The 16645-nt window shown below is 49.7% G+C and overlaps 1 protein-coding gene across 2 annotated transcripts in view; it reads right to left on the bottom strand.

Moving 5' to 3' along the window:
* Positions 1-6449: 6449 nt before the first annotated feature.
* The window catches only part of LOC114784370 (protein bicaudal C homolog 1-like), a 46812-nt gene continuing 36616 nt past the window's right edge, over positions 6450-16645 (bottom strand). For both annotated transcript variants that reach the window (XM_028969712.1, XM_028969713.1), the window contains 8 exons: positions 14944-15100; positions 13661-13817; positions 12681-12720; positions 10923-11077; positions 10581-10746; positions 9542-9702; positions 9107-9206; positions 6450-8215 (listed from right to left, as the gene is read on the bottom strand). In XM_028969712.1, the coding sequence (XP_028825545.1) occupies positions 8085-8215; positions 9107-9206; positions 9542-9702; positions 10581-10746; positions 10923-11077; positions 12681-12720; positions 13661-13817; positions 14944-15100 (1067 nt within the window). In that variant the 3' untranslated portion in view covers positions 6450-8084. The remainder of the gene's footprint in view (positions 8216-9106; positions 9207-9541; positions 9703-10580; positions 10747-10922; positions 11078-12680; positions 12721-13660; positions 13818-14943; positions 15101-16645) is intronic.

The following is a 16645-nucleotide window of genomic DNA, read 5'->3' as shown; positions in this document are numbered from 1 at the left end:
TAAAGATGGGATAAGTGTCCCTAAAGCCATCGCAGAGTGTCCCTTGTCACGGACCATGAAAGCACTACAGAACGGCAGGACCTCTGCCCTGAAAAGGCTCACAGACCTTGTGGTTTAGTAGAGGTCGGGCCAGGTCGGGGTCTGGATTTATCGAAAGCCCGCACCCCTGACATTTTCCAGCGTTTACAGACCCAGGCCTGTAAATCTTTACCAACAGAGAACACAATGGGGTTACATCCAGCGTGGGGGTGTGTGAGATCATCAATAGGCTGAAATACCAAGAAATCTTAGTTACCTTTTATATTCCCGACCATAAAAGAGGCCAAATTCTGCAGCAGTACGGTGCTCCATCACATACTTCCATCTCCACTTCAAAGTTCCTCAAGGTGAAGAAGATCAAGATGCTCCAGGATTGGCCAGCCCAGTCACCAGACATGAACATCATTGAGCATGTGTGGGGTTGGATGAAAGATGAAGCATGGAAGACGGAACCAAAGAATACTGATGAACTTTGGGAGGCATGCAAGACTGCTGTCTGTTCTATTCCTGATGACTTGTATGAATCCTTCAAGCTCATGGACGTCATACAAGATATAAAATTTGGATCTCACAGCACCACAACTTGCTCACATATTTTTGTATTTGCAGTAAATTTGTTCAAGTTCTGTACAGGCGACAAAAATCTTTTTACAGTACTATGTCTAACACCAACTGATAAATTAAAAGTCAGGTTAATAGCAGCTGTTTCCACAAAATAGATAAGCGACACGACTTTTGTCAGGGATGTTACGTCCCTGGACGTACGCTCCCATGTACTGTTACGTCCCTGGACGTACGCTCCCATGTACTGTTACGTCCCTGGACGTACGCTCCCATGTACTGTTACGTCCCTGGACGTACGCTCCCATGTACTGTTACGTCCCTGGACGTACGCTCCCATGTACTGTTACGTCCCTGGACGTACGCTCCCATGTACTGTTACGTCCCTGGACGTACGCTCCCATGTACTGTTACGTCCCTGGACGTACGCTCCCATGTACTGTTACGTCCCTGGACGTACGCTTCCATGTACTGTTACGTCCCTGGACGTACGCTCCCATGTACTGTTACGTCCCTGAACGTACGCTCCCATGTACTCTGTTACGTCCCTGAACGTACGCTCCCATGTACTCTGTTACGTCCCTGGAGTTACGCTCCCATGTACTGTTACGTCCCTGGACGTACGCTCCCATGTACTGTTACGTCCCTGGACGTACGCTCCCATGTACTGTTACGTCCCTGGACGTACGCTCCCATGTACTGTTACGTCCCTGGACGTACGCTCCCATGTACTGTTACGTCCCTGGACGTACGCTCCCATGTACTGTTACGTCCCTGGACGTACGCTCCCATGTACTGTTACGTCCCTGGACGTACGCTTCCATGTACTGTTACGTCCCTGGACGTACGCTCCCATGTACTGTTACGTCCCTGGACGTACGCTCCCATGTACTGTTACGTCCCTGGACGTACGCTCCCATGTACTGTTACGTCCCTGGACGTACGCTCCCATGTACTGTTACGTCCCTGGACGTACGCTTCCATGTACTGTTACGTCCCTGGACGTACGCTCCCATGTACTGTTACGTCCCTGAACGTACGCTCCCATGTACTCTGTTACGTCCCTGAACGTACGCTCCCATGTACTCTGTTACGTCCCTGGAGTTACGCTCCCATGTACTGTTACGTCCCTGGACGTACGCTCCCATGTACTCTTACGTCCCTGGACGTACGCTCCCATGTACTCTGTTACGTCCCTGGAGTTACGCTCCCATGTACTCTGTTACGTTCCTGGACGTACGCTCCCATGTACTCTGTTACATCCCTGGACGTACGCTCCCATGTACTGTTACGTCCCTGGAGTTACGCTCCCATGTACTGTTACGTCCCTGGACGTACGCTCCCATGTACTGTTACGTCCCTGGACGTACGCTCCCATGTACTGTTACGTCCCTGGACGTACGCTCCCATGTACTGTTACGTCCCTGGACGTACGCTCCCATGTACTGTTACGTCCCTGGACGTACGCTCCCATGTACTGTTACGTCCCTGGACGTACGCTCCCATGTACTGTTACGTCCCTGGACGTACGCTTCCATGTACTGTTACGTCCCTGGACGTACGCTCCCATGTACTGTTACGTCCCTGGACGTACGCTCCCATGTACTGTTACGTCCCTGGACGTACGCTCCCATGTACTGTTACGTCCCTGGACGTACGCTCCCATGTACTGTTACGTCCCTGGACGTACGCTTCCATGTACTGTTACGTCCCTGGACGTACGCTCCCATGTACTGTTACGTCCCTGAACGTACGCTCCCATGTACTCTGTTACGTCCCTGAACGTACGCTCCCATGTACTCTGTTACGTCCCTGGAGTTACGCTCCCATGTACTGTTACGTCCCTGGACGTACGCTCCCATGTACTCTTACGTCCCTGGACGTACGCTCCCATGTACTCTGTTACGTCCCTGGAGTTACGCTCCCATGTACTCTGTTACGTTCCTGGACGTACGCTCCCATGTACTCTGTTACATCCCTGGACGTACGCTCCCATGTACTGTTACGTCCCTGGACGTACGCTCCCATGTACTGTTACGTCCCTGGACGTACGCTCCCATGTACTCTGTTACGTCCCTGGACGTACGCTCCCATGTACTGTTACGTCCCTGGACGTACGCTCCCATGTACTCTGTCACGTCCCTGGATGTACGCTCCCATGTACTGTTACGTCCCTGGACGTTCGCTACCATGTACTCTGTTACGTCCCTGGACGTATGGTCCCACGTGTTCTGTTACGTCCCTGGATGTTTGCTCCCATGTACTGTTACGTCCCTGGACGTATGCTCCCATGTACTCTTTTACGTCCATGGACGTTCGCTACCATGTACTCTGTTACATCCCTGGACGTATGGTCCCACATGTTCTGTTACGTCCCTGGACGTTTGCTCCCATGTACTCTGTTACGTCCCTGGACGTTCGCTACCATGTACTCTGTTACGTCCCTGGACGTACACTCCCATGTACTGTTACGTCCCTGGACGTACGCTCCCATGTACTCTTTTACGTCCCTGGACGTTCGCTACCATGTACTCTGTTACGTCCCTGGACGTATGGTCCCACGTGTTCTGTTACGTCCCTGGACATACGCTCCCACGTGTTCTGTGTGGCTGGCTCAGGGACACCATGGTAGAAAGTGGGGTTTGAACCTGGGACTTTTGTCGTCCCCACTAGGCTCATATAGATGCCGTTTGTGTCAGGTGTCAACATCTTTCGGCAGGAGGAAGATATAAACCAGATTATGTCTTGTTGGCCGGGTCCACTTTTTGTGCCGGGATTCCTGAACTGGATCGCTCTTCAGCTTGTTTCTCAGCTCTTCCGCAATGGTGCCATCTTTCGCCGCCCTCCATGACCCGCGGCAATAGGGACTGACCGACAACATCGCTCGGCCGTGCTCATTTGTGTGTCTCTACTTCTGTATTTGGATAGATGAGTGCAGTTCACACACACATTTCATCCCCCACCTCCTACATGCAAAGCCTGACAATAACCACAATAACTGGAATAACCATGATCACATGCCCTCGACTTTTAAATGATACATTTCAATTAAAAAACGTGCATAAGTACGGGAAAGTTTATACCAAGAGACCACAGAAATGTAACTGGCTGGTTTGCAAAATATTCATTAATATTTAACAGAATCTTCTTCGTTTAAATGTCCAAAAATTCTCATTTTAGTTGAGGCTATACGCGCTATAAATGAGGGGTGGGGCTACCTGGGCACCAGTTGTTTTTTTACGTGAAAGCGAAGTGATTGTCATTGTGATACACAGCAGCACAGCACACGGTGACACAGTGAAATGTGTCCTCTGTATTTAACCATCACCCTTGGTGAGCAGTGGGCGGCCATGACAGGCGCCCGGGGAGCAGTGTGTGGGACGGTACTTTGCTCAGTGGCACATTGGCGGATCTGGATCTCAGTGGCACCTTCTGATTACAGGCCGCTTCCTTAACCGCTAGGCCACCGCTGACCCGGCAAGTTTTAAGCACAAAAGACCAGATGTACAGCAGTGTCACCTGTCCCTCTGTCCTTCCTGTGTCATAGTTCGGGCACACAAACCAGCAGCTGTTTGGATTTAGACATGGCATGGCATCATGGGAAATGCTGTGCCATGCAGATAATCTCCCCCTGCCCCCCACCGTGGGCAGAATGAAGCGGCGGTTGGAGCCGGCGGATTAATAACCCGTTCCTCCGACTGCTTGGCCTCGATTCTGCCAGTTTTTTCCCGCTCCTGCCGTCTCTGCGCCAGGACCGGACGAGGGAGGCGGGTGGCGAAGGGGAAAGATCAGGAATAAAAGAACCGAAGGTGTTGAAGGTGTTACATCTGCAGATAGAAGCAGGGGCCCGCCTGGGGTCACTTCCACCCCACCCATCGCACATCCCATGATCCTCCAGGCCGAAGCACCTCTCTCATCAGCATCATTCCGGGCTGGGAACATGCAAGGGTCGTGAACCTCAAGGCCACGCCCCCAACGAATCCTCTGATGGCCTTCGGGGTGTGGCCTTGTGACGCCTTTGATCACGCGCGCCGGCAGATGGGCCAGATTAGGCCTCCATGCGGGCGGGGTTACGTAAGACCGTCTAATTTGAATTTGAGTAGACGCTGCTCTCTCACATCCTGATAACTGAATATGAAGTTTGAAGCTGGTGCATGAAACCCGCATAATTCGTATCCCTGGGACTGTTTCGGAGAGAGAAATTAATAACGCACCGAGACAGGAGCTTTCTAGGAGCTTAATTAGAACAGTGATTTAAAAAGGGCCTTGTGCCACCCAGCAGACACTTTCAGGGGTCTTTAGTGGAGTCCAGTTCTGTTTTGGGGGTCAAAACCGGGAAGATCCACTGCGCGCCATTTTTTCCCGCCACGGCGGTGTGCTGCGCTGCCCCCTGGCGGCAAATTTCCCGCACGTCTACAATTCAATCTCAGCCCGATTCATTTCGAGTCAATTAAAACGTTAATTACAGCCCTGCGCCGGAAAACGATGTATTTCTGGCAACCATCTCGACCTCCGTCTTTTTAAAAAAATATATTTTACCCAGCGGCGGAATTAAAAAAACAAAGAAAAAAAAGGAAGAATTGCTGTTATTACGACACGGGAGTGTTTGTTTAAGCGCGGCCCGGGACGCCGACAGGCTGCAGACGTCCTGCGAGACCTTCACGGTTCTTTCCAGAATGGATCTACTTTCTTCGGCGGCGTGCCTGCGCACCCGCGGAGGACGGCGACGAGCCCGGGCCGGAACTACTTTCCTACATGCATTACAGCCACTGTCATTCCCACCGCGGCCTGCTCACAGAGAAACGTCCAATAAAGTTATTATTCATAACTGCAACTAGCCACAGCCACTATCAGGACGTGTTTCTAGACAGAACTGAATTTTTTATTTAAACGGTTCAGATTTGTGGGAACTAAAAAACCCTTCTAGCAACAAAAACACCTCATCTGCAGCAGATTTTTTTCTAAAGAGAGAGCGGACGAATGTGCTCGAGATTCCTTGCTCGCCATTAGATCATTTTCCCCGTGCTCGTTTCTGGAGGTCAGCATGTGTGGGTTTTTTCTTTGGTTCCGAATGGACGCGGTGGCCTCGCCTCCTCGACTCAAACATCACAGAGGTTTTTACTTGAGGGCTTGTGGCGAGGAGAAAAGAACCCGGTCGCCATCTCAGCAAAATGCGGTCCTGTCCATTGTGCTTGGAGACCCAAACAATGTGGTGGGCCACGGGCTTCAGGAAGCGGAGCGTGCCAGAGGGGAAAATAAACCACGGCAGGAATGTTGGAGAAAAGCCGCAGTGTCTACACTTCTCCAGAAATACAGCGCCGCCGCGAGTAGAACAAGATGCCGGTTGTGGTGTTAACGCATGAACCCTCCGTGCAGTAAACCGGCCGACGTCAACAGAACTGCATGCACGTGCACGACTCGCTATACGTGCAAATTCTGGTTACGTGCAAGACCTGTCGGCATAGAAGATTCCGGAAAAGACACAACAAAGTGTGTGGCTTTTGCTCTTGGAGAGGCCAACTCGGTACAAGATCGATTCGAAAGGCTTGTACTGGTGCTGAACCCAGTAACACCTTAGGAGTGGCTGCGCTCGGGCCCCTGGGGGACGCCCTGGCTCTCGGCCGCTGGCTCGCCCGCCGAAGCCGTTTCCAGATGTCCACTGACTACGGAAAAACAGCGGAATGTATCCGGCCGGCTGATTATGGCCGTGCATGCGTGCTGGAAGAGCTTCCAAATTGGCCCGTTTACTCGCCGTGCGGCGTTGCGCTACAGCGACTGTAATCCAGAAGTTCGGTTCGTAGGTCGGATTGGAAATGATGAGACACAATAAAAGAACCTTTGCACATTTCCCCAGGTATTTAATGAAATCTTTATTGTCTTTTATAACAAGATCTCCAACAGGTACAGAACATTCAGTGGTACCGCGCGTTTCAGGCACTGTTATTACCCAAATGGCAACTTCACGTCAAAGAACACTGCAATGGAGTCTACAAAACGCGTAGCTATCTGCTTCAAACGCACAGATAAAGAGTCATTTGTTCCTAAGGCACTGGCCCACAACATTTGATACGTTGCAAATGTCTTCTAGTGTAAAAAAAAGAAAAAGGCAAACGCACCATCCATTTCGACTTGGCTTAAATACGCCTCGAGTTTTTGGAACATCTATTGGAAGACAGTGGCCCTCGGGTTCCACACAGACGTGTAAGAACAGCCAACGTGCCGAACGGACATCTTTGCATAGTCAAAAACGAAAAGGAATTTGGTTTTTCGGCTGACGATTGGAGGTGTCCCCGCCCGAGAAGGCTCGCCACAAATGGGAGCAAAGAAGAGAATATACATGGCGGTTCTGAACTCCGTCACAAATGCATTTAACATGATGACCTTTTTATTCATTTTTTTACTAAACGCGTACAAGCGCGAAGCAACGCTGGGCGACGTGGCGCCTACGAGTATGTTGCGGAACTGGCTTTGGACGCGGTGGCACTTCGGTGTCGTTCACAGTTTGTAGAGACCGGAGCCGGAAGTGGATTCATTTTCTCTCAACCCAACCACGCGTCAGCGTAACAAGAACAGAAAAGGAGAACATGCGCGGAACGGCAGGGTTCCCCCATTTGGTCCCCGGAGCTTCCCTTCATTTGCACGGGACCGGCACGCGCCGATGAAACCCCAAAAAAACGAGCGGTTAGCCGAGAGGTAGTTCGGAAGAGAATTTCTTTTTTGGCCGAGCAGGACATCGGTAGACGCGCTGGATGGATATACGGCCAGCCTATAAACAACGTAGCACACGCGGTTATATGAGGTTAAAACGTATAAACGATGGATATGTTAGAAAACAAAAAAAGAAGAAGGAACATTTTCATTCAAATCCCTTTAGTCCATTTCCTGTCTTTTTTTTTTATAGGAAAATGTACATAATGCTTCCGGTTCGAATGAGAAAAGCACATCTAGTGCACGAGATGTCTGCATTTTTACTGCATCTTACAAGAAAAATTAAATAAAGTGGGGTCACGCAGCTTGGTCAATGCTGGGAAGGCGCCGACATTCACGCATCGTACTTCCGTTTGGTATCCAGGTTAAGTGCTTGGAAAAATAAAAAAAAACTGAAAAGAAAGGTTTCCACCACGAGCGTACGAGGAGCCGCTGTCCGCGGGCAAAGGTAAAGTGCAAAGGATTTCTGCGACATGATGATCCCGGGCGGCCCTTCAATCGGCTCCTTCAGAATACTTCCGGTTGCCTTGAGTACCGTAGTGAACGAGGACCCCGCGAGGACCCCGAGTGTCTGCAGTGCGGCGTTTCATACTTCCTGAAGTCATTCGTTGGCTTCACACATTCGTTAGTTTTGGCACTTGGGTGGGGGGTGGAGGAAGAGGAGAGGAGAGGAGGAAGAGTGGTTGACCCAGCGAGTCCTGCCTCCTGGTTCGGGGACGGGGACAGGGACGGGGGGTAGAATGGCTTTAAAGTAGCGTGGCCCGGCGCAGGTCCCCCTACCACCGCCCGCTCACGCTGGCAATGTCCGAGTGGAACTGGCGGGGCAGCCGGCCGCTGGCGCCGCCCTCCAGGAAGGACGAGCGGATGTTCGGCGGCTCGAACAGCTTCCGCCGGTTCTTGTTCAGCTCTGTGGGGGGGGGGTATTATAAACGATGTTATAATATCTCAGACTTGCATTAAAGCATCATTAAGAACAATTATTTCCTAGAGTACACCTACGAAACCCTCCACACTCCCGATAGCGTATGGCAGCGTATTGATTACGTGCTGCTGTATCAGCCAGGGAACGTCATCCGGGAAGTATTCTATTTACGGCGTTTACCAGACGCACTTAATCCAGAGCGTCTTACAGTCAGTAGTGACAGGGACAGTCCCCCCTGGAGACACTCAGGGTTAAGCGTCCTGCTCAGGGACACGATGGTAGTAAGTGGGGTTCGAACCTGGGTCTTCTGGTTCATAGGCGTGTGTGTTACCCCACTTGGTTACTACCACCCTACTTTCAGTACCCCACCACCCTTACAACCAGTAGTGACAGGGACAGTCCCCCCCTGGAGACACTCAGGGTTAAGCGTCTTGCTCAGGGACACGATGGTAGTAAGTGGGGTTTGAACCTGGGTCTTCTGGTTCATAGGCGTGTGTGTTACCCGCTAGGCTACTACCACCCCACATGCCCGTGTGGCCCGAGTTGAAATAAACATTTTCCTCCAGCCATTTCCTGCTCACTAAAAACAAAGAAAGAAAGAAAGAAAGAAGAGAGACAGATTGGTCTCGTCTTCCCTCCGCATCTGCGCTCTGGAATTTGCTAATATTCTGCACTCTCGCCGTAAAAAACGCCGTTTCGTAACCGTTAACGCCTGGCTGCCATTAAAAGCAGTTCTTCTGGCAGGAGTGCGTGGTTATTGTCGGTCCGCGCCGGCTGGGCGGACGTCTCGCGCTCAGCCGTCCCCGGGGGACGCGTTTTGAAAGCGCTCCCTCGGCTCGAGCTGATTATAATGACACCATAATAAGATGACCCAACCTGAGATGGCCAGCAGCATTTTCCTCCGCGCCCCGAACGTGGTGATGCCCAGCTCCTTCAGGTCGTGGTCCGTCAGCGTCAGGAACGTCTGCAGATCGATCTGTGGGATTGACATTAGCTGCACTCAGCAAGGTCTGAAGTCTAATCAACCTGACTAGAAGTGCAATTCAATTAAAGTGAAATGATACACGGTGCACACAGTGAAATGTGTCCTCTGCATTTAACCCGTCACCCTTGGTGAGCAGTGGGCGGCCATGACAGGCGCCCGGGGAGCAGTGTGTGGGGACGGTGCCTCAGTGGCACCTCAGTGGCACCTTGGCGGGGCGGGATTCGAACCGGCAACCTTCTGATTACGGGGCCGCGCCCTTAACCGCCAGGCCACCGCCGCCCCCATGAGTGATGCTGGAATAGAAAGCGTAGAAAGGACGGAAGGACCTCCTGCTGCTGGAAGACGTCGGTGTACTTCCCCAGGCCCAGCGTGCTGAACAGCTCCGGCAGGTCCGAGCCTTTGAACGAGCCGTTCAGGCTGCAGCCGTTGCTGCCCGTCACCGACGAGATGCAGTCCATGTAGTTGCTGCTGCTCAGGTAGTGCTCCACTGTCGAACACAGACGTCACCGCATTACTAACGTACGAGGCGGGACGGAGTACATTACTGAGTACGAGGCGGGACGGAGACGGAGGAGAGTTAACGTGTTCACACCACATTCTGTTACAGGTTACAGCCTTATTCCAAAATGGATTAGATTCATTCTACACACGACACCCCATAACGTCGACGTAAAGAAAAGTTTACTTCAGGTTTTGGCAAATTTATAAAAAAAAAAAATAATAATCACATCTACATAAGTATTTACAGCCTTTGCTATGAAGCTCAAAAGTGAGCTCAGGTGCCTCCTGTTCCCCCTGATCATCCTCGAGATGTTTCTGCAGCTTAATTGGAGTCCACCTGTGGAGGAATTGTCTGTAGACATCTGAGACGCAGTTGTCTCAAGGCACAAATCTGGGGCTTTGAAGGTCCCACTGAGCACAGTGGCCTCCATCAGCCGTAAGTGAAAGAAGTTGAAAACCACCAGGACTCTTCCTGGAGCTGGCCGGCCACCTACACTGAGCGTTAGTCAGGGAGGTGACCCACAACCTGATGATCACTCTGTCAGAGCTCCAGAGGTCCTCTGTGGACAGAGGAGAACCTTTTAGAAGGACAACCATCTCTGCAGCAATCCACTAATTTGGCCTGTGTGGTACGGTCTTGAACTTGCACACAGCCAATATATCAAATGAGCATCTCCAGACTTGAATCCGATTGAACGTCTCTGGACAGATCTTAAAATGGCCGTACACCAACGCTTCCCGTCCAATCCGATGGAGCTTGAGAGGATCGGTGTCGGTGGAATAAGGCTGTAAGATGCGGATGGGAACACTTTCCAGACGCACGTTCACCTCTCTGAACGAAACGTAGTTGGGCTCGGCGCTCACCCGTTTTGTTCTGCTTCCTCTTCGGACTGATGGGCGATGGGAATTCGCTGTGGGCCGGGAGCCCGCTCCCGTTCCCAGTCCCGTTCCGTTCCCTCCAGTTGTCCGAGTCGCTGCCGCCTCCGATGCCCTCCCGGCTGTTCGAGCGGGACAGGGACAGGGGCGACCCCTGACGCCACGCGGGACACACAGCACCACATTACACCACATTACAACACAGAATGCTATAAAATCTGAATACGATGCCGTTGTTTCGTGTCAATCCTTCTGGACCCTTGCAGGCGTCCAAGACCGTACCAGACGCCCGGCTAACTGCTGTCAGCACCCCGGCAGGACGTGACCTACCTCATAAGTAGTGGACATGGTGGGTTTGTAGGACACGTGGTTGGCCCTGCGCAGCTCCTTGATGGTCTCGGCAGGCATGGACTTGGAGAAGCCCAGGCCACTCCAGGTGTTGGTGGGCGTGCGAACCTCGGTCACGACCGGCTTCTTCAGCATGGCTGACAAAAAAAACCCCATTTAATTCACTTTTAACCTACAATCTGGAATTTTGATGGCATCTAAACTCTGGCGGCCCCTGGTGGCCTCGCCCCGTCACAGTCCTGGAGAAATCCTGGAATTTGTTTCTATTTAAACCGTCACAAACAACCACGTCTGATTTCTGCCAAACACATGCGTTCGAAGAAAACCAGTTCAACCACGACGATTCCAAGGTTATTATAGTTAACGAAAACGAACAATAAAACTAAAACTAGAATTGAAAAAGCATTTTCGTTAACTGAAATAAAGAGTTAAAAAAAAAGAAAACTAACTGAAACTGTTTTGTGTGTATACAAAACGAACTTAAACGAACTAATATTATAGCAGAAACGTCCTTCGTTTTCGTCTTTGTAATAAGCCTTTTGGGTTGAATTAAAATCTATTTACTTCACGCTGCCAGTTTTAAGCCAGGTTTTTGACCATTATGGTAACACGTGGTCTGTGACGTCACGTGTCCATAGTCTGTCCGTGACGCCGCCAGCTAGCGTGATGGCTGCAGCGAAAGTCGGAAGAAAGTGGAAGAAAGTCCTATTTGGGATTTCTTTGATTATGACAGTGGCAAAATAAAAGTAAGTGCCTTGTTGTAGAAGCAGGTGATACAATATGTGGAATACTTCTCAAGGGGAAAAACCCCACGAATCTGAAAGTCCATTTGAAAAGCTCACACAAAAAGGCGAACCAAGAGTACCTGAACAAGCCAGCCTCTCGCCCGCCCTCCCCAGAAAGAGAAGCGGTAGCCAGGCCAGGTAACATGGGAAAGGAACGTGATACTACAGCATCCATAATGGACCAAGTAGCTGCTGGCTAGTAAATACGCAGGAACACCACAAATGAGAAGAAGCATTGGTAAATATGTTTATTAAGACTGGAATGTCTACACGACTGTGTGACTCGATTACCTTCAAAAAGTTCACCACTTCACTCGAACCAAAATTCAAAACTCCCGGAGCTGCAAGAGTCAATAACCTTATCGGAGCTAAGATGGATAAGGCTATTCTGGTGATTTTGATTCATGCACCTGACAAATATCCTAATTTACAAATAAAAACTAAAACTAACACTGTAACTAATAAAAACTAAACTAAAACTAAGCAATTTCAAAATATCAAAACTAATAAAAACTAGTAAATCTGCCTCTAAAAACTAATTAAAACTAACTGAATTTGAAAAAAAAAATCTAAACGAAATAAAAACTATAACTAATGAAAAATCCAAAACTATTATAACTGTGGACGATTCCTGTATCGTATCTGAACTGACTGGTAATGTCCTCGAGTCTGCATAAATATTACAAATACGAGTTGCCGGATTTGGACTTATTCTGGATTACTGTGAACCTACACTTTAAAAGCCGCAACAAGGGCTCGCATATTGCAGACCCCGCTGTTTACAGCACTTCAGAAATAAAGCCATAATGACACACTGAGCCGAGCCAGACGGGATCTCTGAGGAGCCGGAGCATCGCCGCGGCAAAACAGACTAAACATATCGCCTTTCCCAGCTCGCTTTCCGGAAACAGGGAAGAGGATTTCGGCTTCTAGGGCAGGACAATGTTTCACATACCTTTGGTTGCCAGCAGCTTCTTTTGCTCGTAGTCGAAAGCCTAGGGAAGACAGACATGGGATGTTTATGTAGAAGCTTGGACAGATTTAAGAAGCGATGTCCTAGATCCCTCCTGTCGGCCGCGACGGCAAGTTCGAACTTTGCCTCGTTCCGTCAGGCCAGTTTAACATCCAACCGCGAAGACATCCGTATGGAACACTTGGAAAAGGAGAATAAGAGACATGGAGGGGGAAGGACTATATATAAAAACAAAAATGTTGAAATGAGAGCTAAAATTGACGTTTTGTCCAGTTTAAGGGGAACGGGTTGACTCCTTGGCCATGTTGGACCCATAAATGAGCCTAGTACTCCGTTCAGAGAACAGCAGCTCACACGATCGGATTTGGAATTTGTCCCCTTATGACGTCATAAGGGGAAAGGTGCTTTTTCCGGCCAGAGAATTTCCCGCCCCTCCCCTGGAACATTATCTCCAGCGACCAGAGAAAACGGCGACACGACTTCCGGTCTGTGCCAAACATTGTGGTTGGTGGATGGTGCTGATGAAAGTGAAGTGAAAGTGACAGAACACGGTGACACAACAAAATGTGTCCTCTGCTTTTAACCCATCAGCGAGCAGTGGGCAGCCATGACAGGCGCCCGGGGAGCAGTGTGTTCGGTGGCACCATGGCGGGTCGGGATTCGAACCGGCAACCTTCTGATTACGGGGCCGCTTCCTTACCCGCTAGGCCACCTCTGCCCCAGTAAGAGGTCTGTTTCTGCCCTCCCAGCACCTTGTCAAGCAGCAAATTTAATTCTAATGTACTAGAGACACACCTCATTTAGGCTTAACATTACATTTCTAATATAACACTTAAGTGTTAACATTTTCACATATTAAGATTTTGGAAAAATACGGTGTTTTACTTGTTTTAAGAAATATGTCTTTGGTATAGTTCTTTCTTTATACCATGTCAGTCCTGAAGGACACTTCTCCTCAGTACCTGCATGTTGGAGAAGGGCGTCTGCGGCGCCAGTCTTATCCGCTCCGAGTTCTGCTGGGCCGCCCTCTCGGCCGCCCTCTCGCTGCCCGGGGCCCTCTTATCAGCGACGGGGCCCTCCGACGTGCTGGAGTCCGAGTCGGAGAGTAGACAGTCAGAGCTGGAGGCACACGTACAGAAGTAAAGCCCGGATCTGCCCTCCACAGTCACAATCCCTGCGCCCCGTTTGGACCTTTAGAAGCTGCCGCTGCAGATGTAGGGTGTAGGTCCAGAGGTCCACACCTTGTCTGACATCTAGACTAAACGCGGCAAAAAGTCTCTTGGTGCTTTTCTTCTGCTTTATGGCCTACGGTGTCTGGGTCCAGAAAAGGGAATTAGATCTATCAAAGCCAGATGGGCGGCTTTGTGGCATGGTGAAAACAAGATCTCGCCATCTTTTCATAGCTGAAGAACTAACAGACACGAGGTTATGTAATGAGCCAAACAAGGTTTCAATTTAAACAAAGCGACGGGCTTCGTCTCTGAGGCTTTTCAATGCAGCAATCCTGTGCTGCGATCGCGGCACTTCACACTCTTGGCTGCTCTCCACCACCTTCAGTGGGAAAACGGGGATGGTTTTCCACCAGTCCTGGAAGAGTTCTCACGATTTCCTGGCTCGTGTTAATAATCATTTCATAAAGCTGCTTTTGATAATGACAAGTCACGAAGGTAGTTTCCACAGCCTCCAAAGAGAAGGTGTGTCCAGACTTTCGGAATCTTCTGGATTACAAAAATTGGCACACTAATTAGCCACAGCTAGGAACTACGAGGAAATTTTAAACCTTCTATCCAGTCTTCCATGGTTTTGTTCTGAATTTATCGTCAATAGATTTATTTTGTAGTTCTTGTCTTGCACAATTTGAATTTGAAATGGCTTCACATCGCGGAATCACGTGTTTCCTCATACCAAGGGGCCCCTGTAAGGACCCAGCTTCCCTCTCAGTACAAAATGTTCCATAAATCCTGCGCAAACTGTCAGGTGCCAGGACGTGGGATAATGCAGAAAACATGGATTCTTACAGCATAAGCTGTAGGTGAAAGATGGATGGATTTTTCCACCCTACCCTCTAAAAGCCAAGAGTGTGAGCTTGTAAGAACATCAACTCAACGTCAACCCTGTGCAATAGGTTGAGGACTTCCATGTAGTTTCTTCATTGATCAAATGATAATTCCGGAATAATAGAGAGGAACTTTCTGACTAGAAATGTGTGAGGAGCCATAACTCAAGTCTTTATTGGGCTACGTACTGGAGATGGGAGTTCTTTGTGCCGTGGAGCAGTTCCACGGCTTGTCTCTTCCCAGAGGCTGTCTTGCATGATCCCAGCATCTGCTTCAGCTCGCTACTACTGCCGGAGTGGGAGGGGCTTCTGGGCATGCCCACCTCCACGAAGGCGTCATTGGAGCCTGGAGCACAAGGAAAACCACAAGGAACCGTCACGAGCAGTTTCATCTACGATCCGAAAAGCTGGCATGTTGGTGGCCTGTGACGAATGAAACATACTGAACTTTGCTGCCACCTACAGGACGGGCTGCAGAGTTTAACTAACGTAAAATAACGCGCACCACAAAACCGAAACTAACTTTGGGGGTCTGTACCGCTGCACAGACATGTTGCGCCATGGCCCATGATGCACCTGTCTACCAAGTTTCGTGGAGACAGGCCCAGTACTTTCTTGTCCCGTAATTATCCCGTAATTAGGCAGAACGAAGATTCCATCTCGTCTCGTATTTTGGTACCCTGTGTTCTGTATAATGGGTGATGACTAACTGCCGTTTTTTTTTTCGGTAGCATCCAATCTCGCCCTCCCAAATTATGATCTTGAAAATAACACTTTGTTCGGCCCGGCTTTCGAATGTCAACAAGCCGGTCCTGGTGCTGCCGCACCAGCTCTCGTTTCGGGGCAGGTATCGTGCAACGTAGCTCTCCGGTTCTCCAAATTGCTGCGGATGGCCTCCGGTGGAAGCCGCCGCCGTGACTGACTCGTGACTTGGAAAAAAAAACAAAGCGCTCTAACGCAAGCGCAGCCAACTCAAACAGCCCTAAATCTACAAGGCCGCGCGGTGAGCGAGGGGGGAAAATTGCTCCGAGTGTTTTTAAGTGGAAAAGGAAAGGACAGATTAATTATTTGGAATGTGTGACAGGTTTGTGATCAAAAGGGCCCGGGTAACTAATGCGGCGTTTGAAACTGGCAACGCAAAAAGTTCCTTTGCCGTTGGCCCTTGAACATTCACCCCATAAATGTCACGAGTAACGTACACAACAGATACAAATGGGCGGTGACTGAAAGGAAAAATCGAAATAGAGCGTATCAGCGGGGCGTTGGGCACCAGGAGCTGCCAGAACTGCGGTAACATGCCATGGCACCGCGTGTATAGTCTGCGTTCTCAACGGTCGGGCACCATTCTCCCTAAAGCCATTCCCATTGCCATTGAGTTGACGGTGGGGAAAATGCTCGGTCTTGGTTGCTGGTCGTTGATCTACAGTTGATCAGTGGTCACCCGATAATTATGCGTGAAGATGTTCTATGATGCCAACGTGCTAAATGTCTGGTCGAGTCTCCGGCAAGCTACAGCCAATGAGAGTGCAGGACCTATGATGACGGATAATACACCAACTCGTCGCATATCAATAGAAAAATCTCCTCCAAAATGTCTTCTGACCTACAGTATCCTGGCCCTATTACGGCTAATTTCATAACAAAATGAAATAATTCATACAGATACCGATACTCTCACTGTATAATGTATAGTATTGCACATTTTTTGGGGTACATTGGCTTGACACTGGGCAAATGCCTTTAAAGGTATTTATTTGTACCTTAAAGCCAAGTATCTGTACCTTTGGGTCAAAAGTTTTTTTCACTTTTTTGTCAATTTTCTAGCATTTTGTCAATTACTGTGCATTTATCAGACGCCCTTATCCAGGGTTACAGGGACAGTCTGCCTGGG

Source organism: Denticeps clupeoides, chromosome 2 (assembly GCF_900700375.1).
Source record: "Denticeps clupeoides chromosome 2, fDenClu1.1, whole genome shotgun sequence".
Classification (NCBI taxonomy): domain Eukaryota; kingdom Metazoa; phylum Chordata; class Actinopteri; order Clupeiformes; family Denticipitidae; genus Denticeps; species Denticeps clupeoides.
Note: the sequence above shows the minus strand (reverse complement) of the source record. Positions and strands in the feature narration are given on the sequence as shown.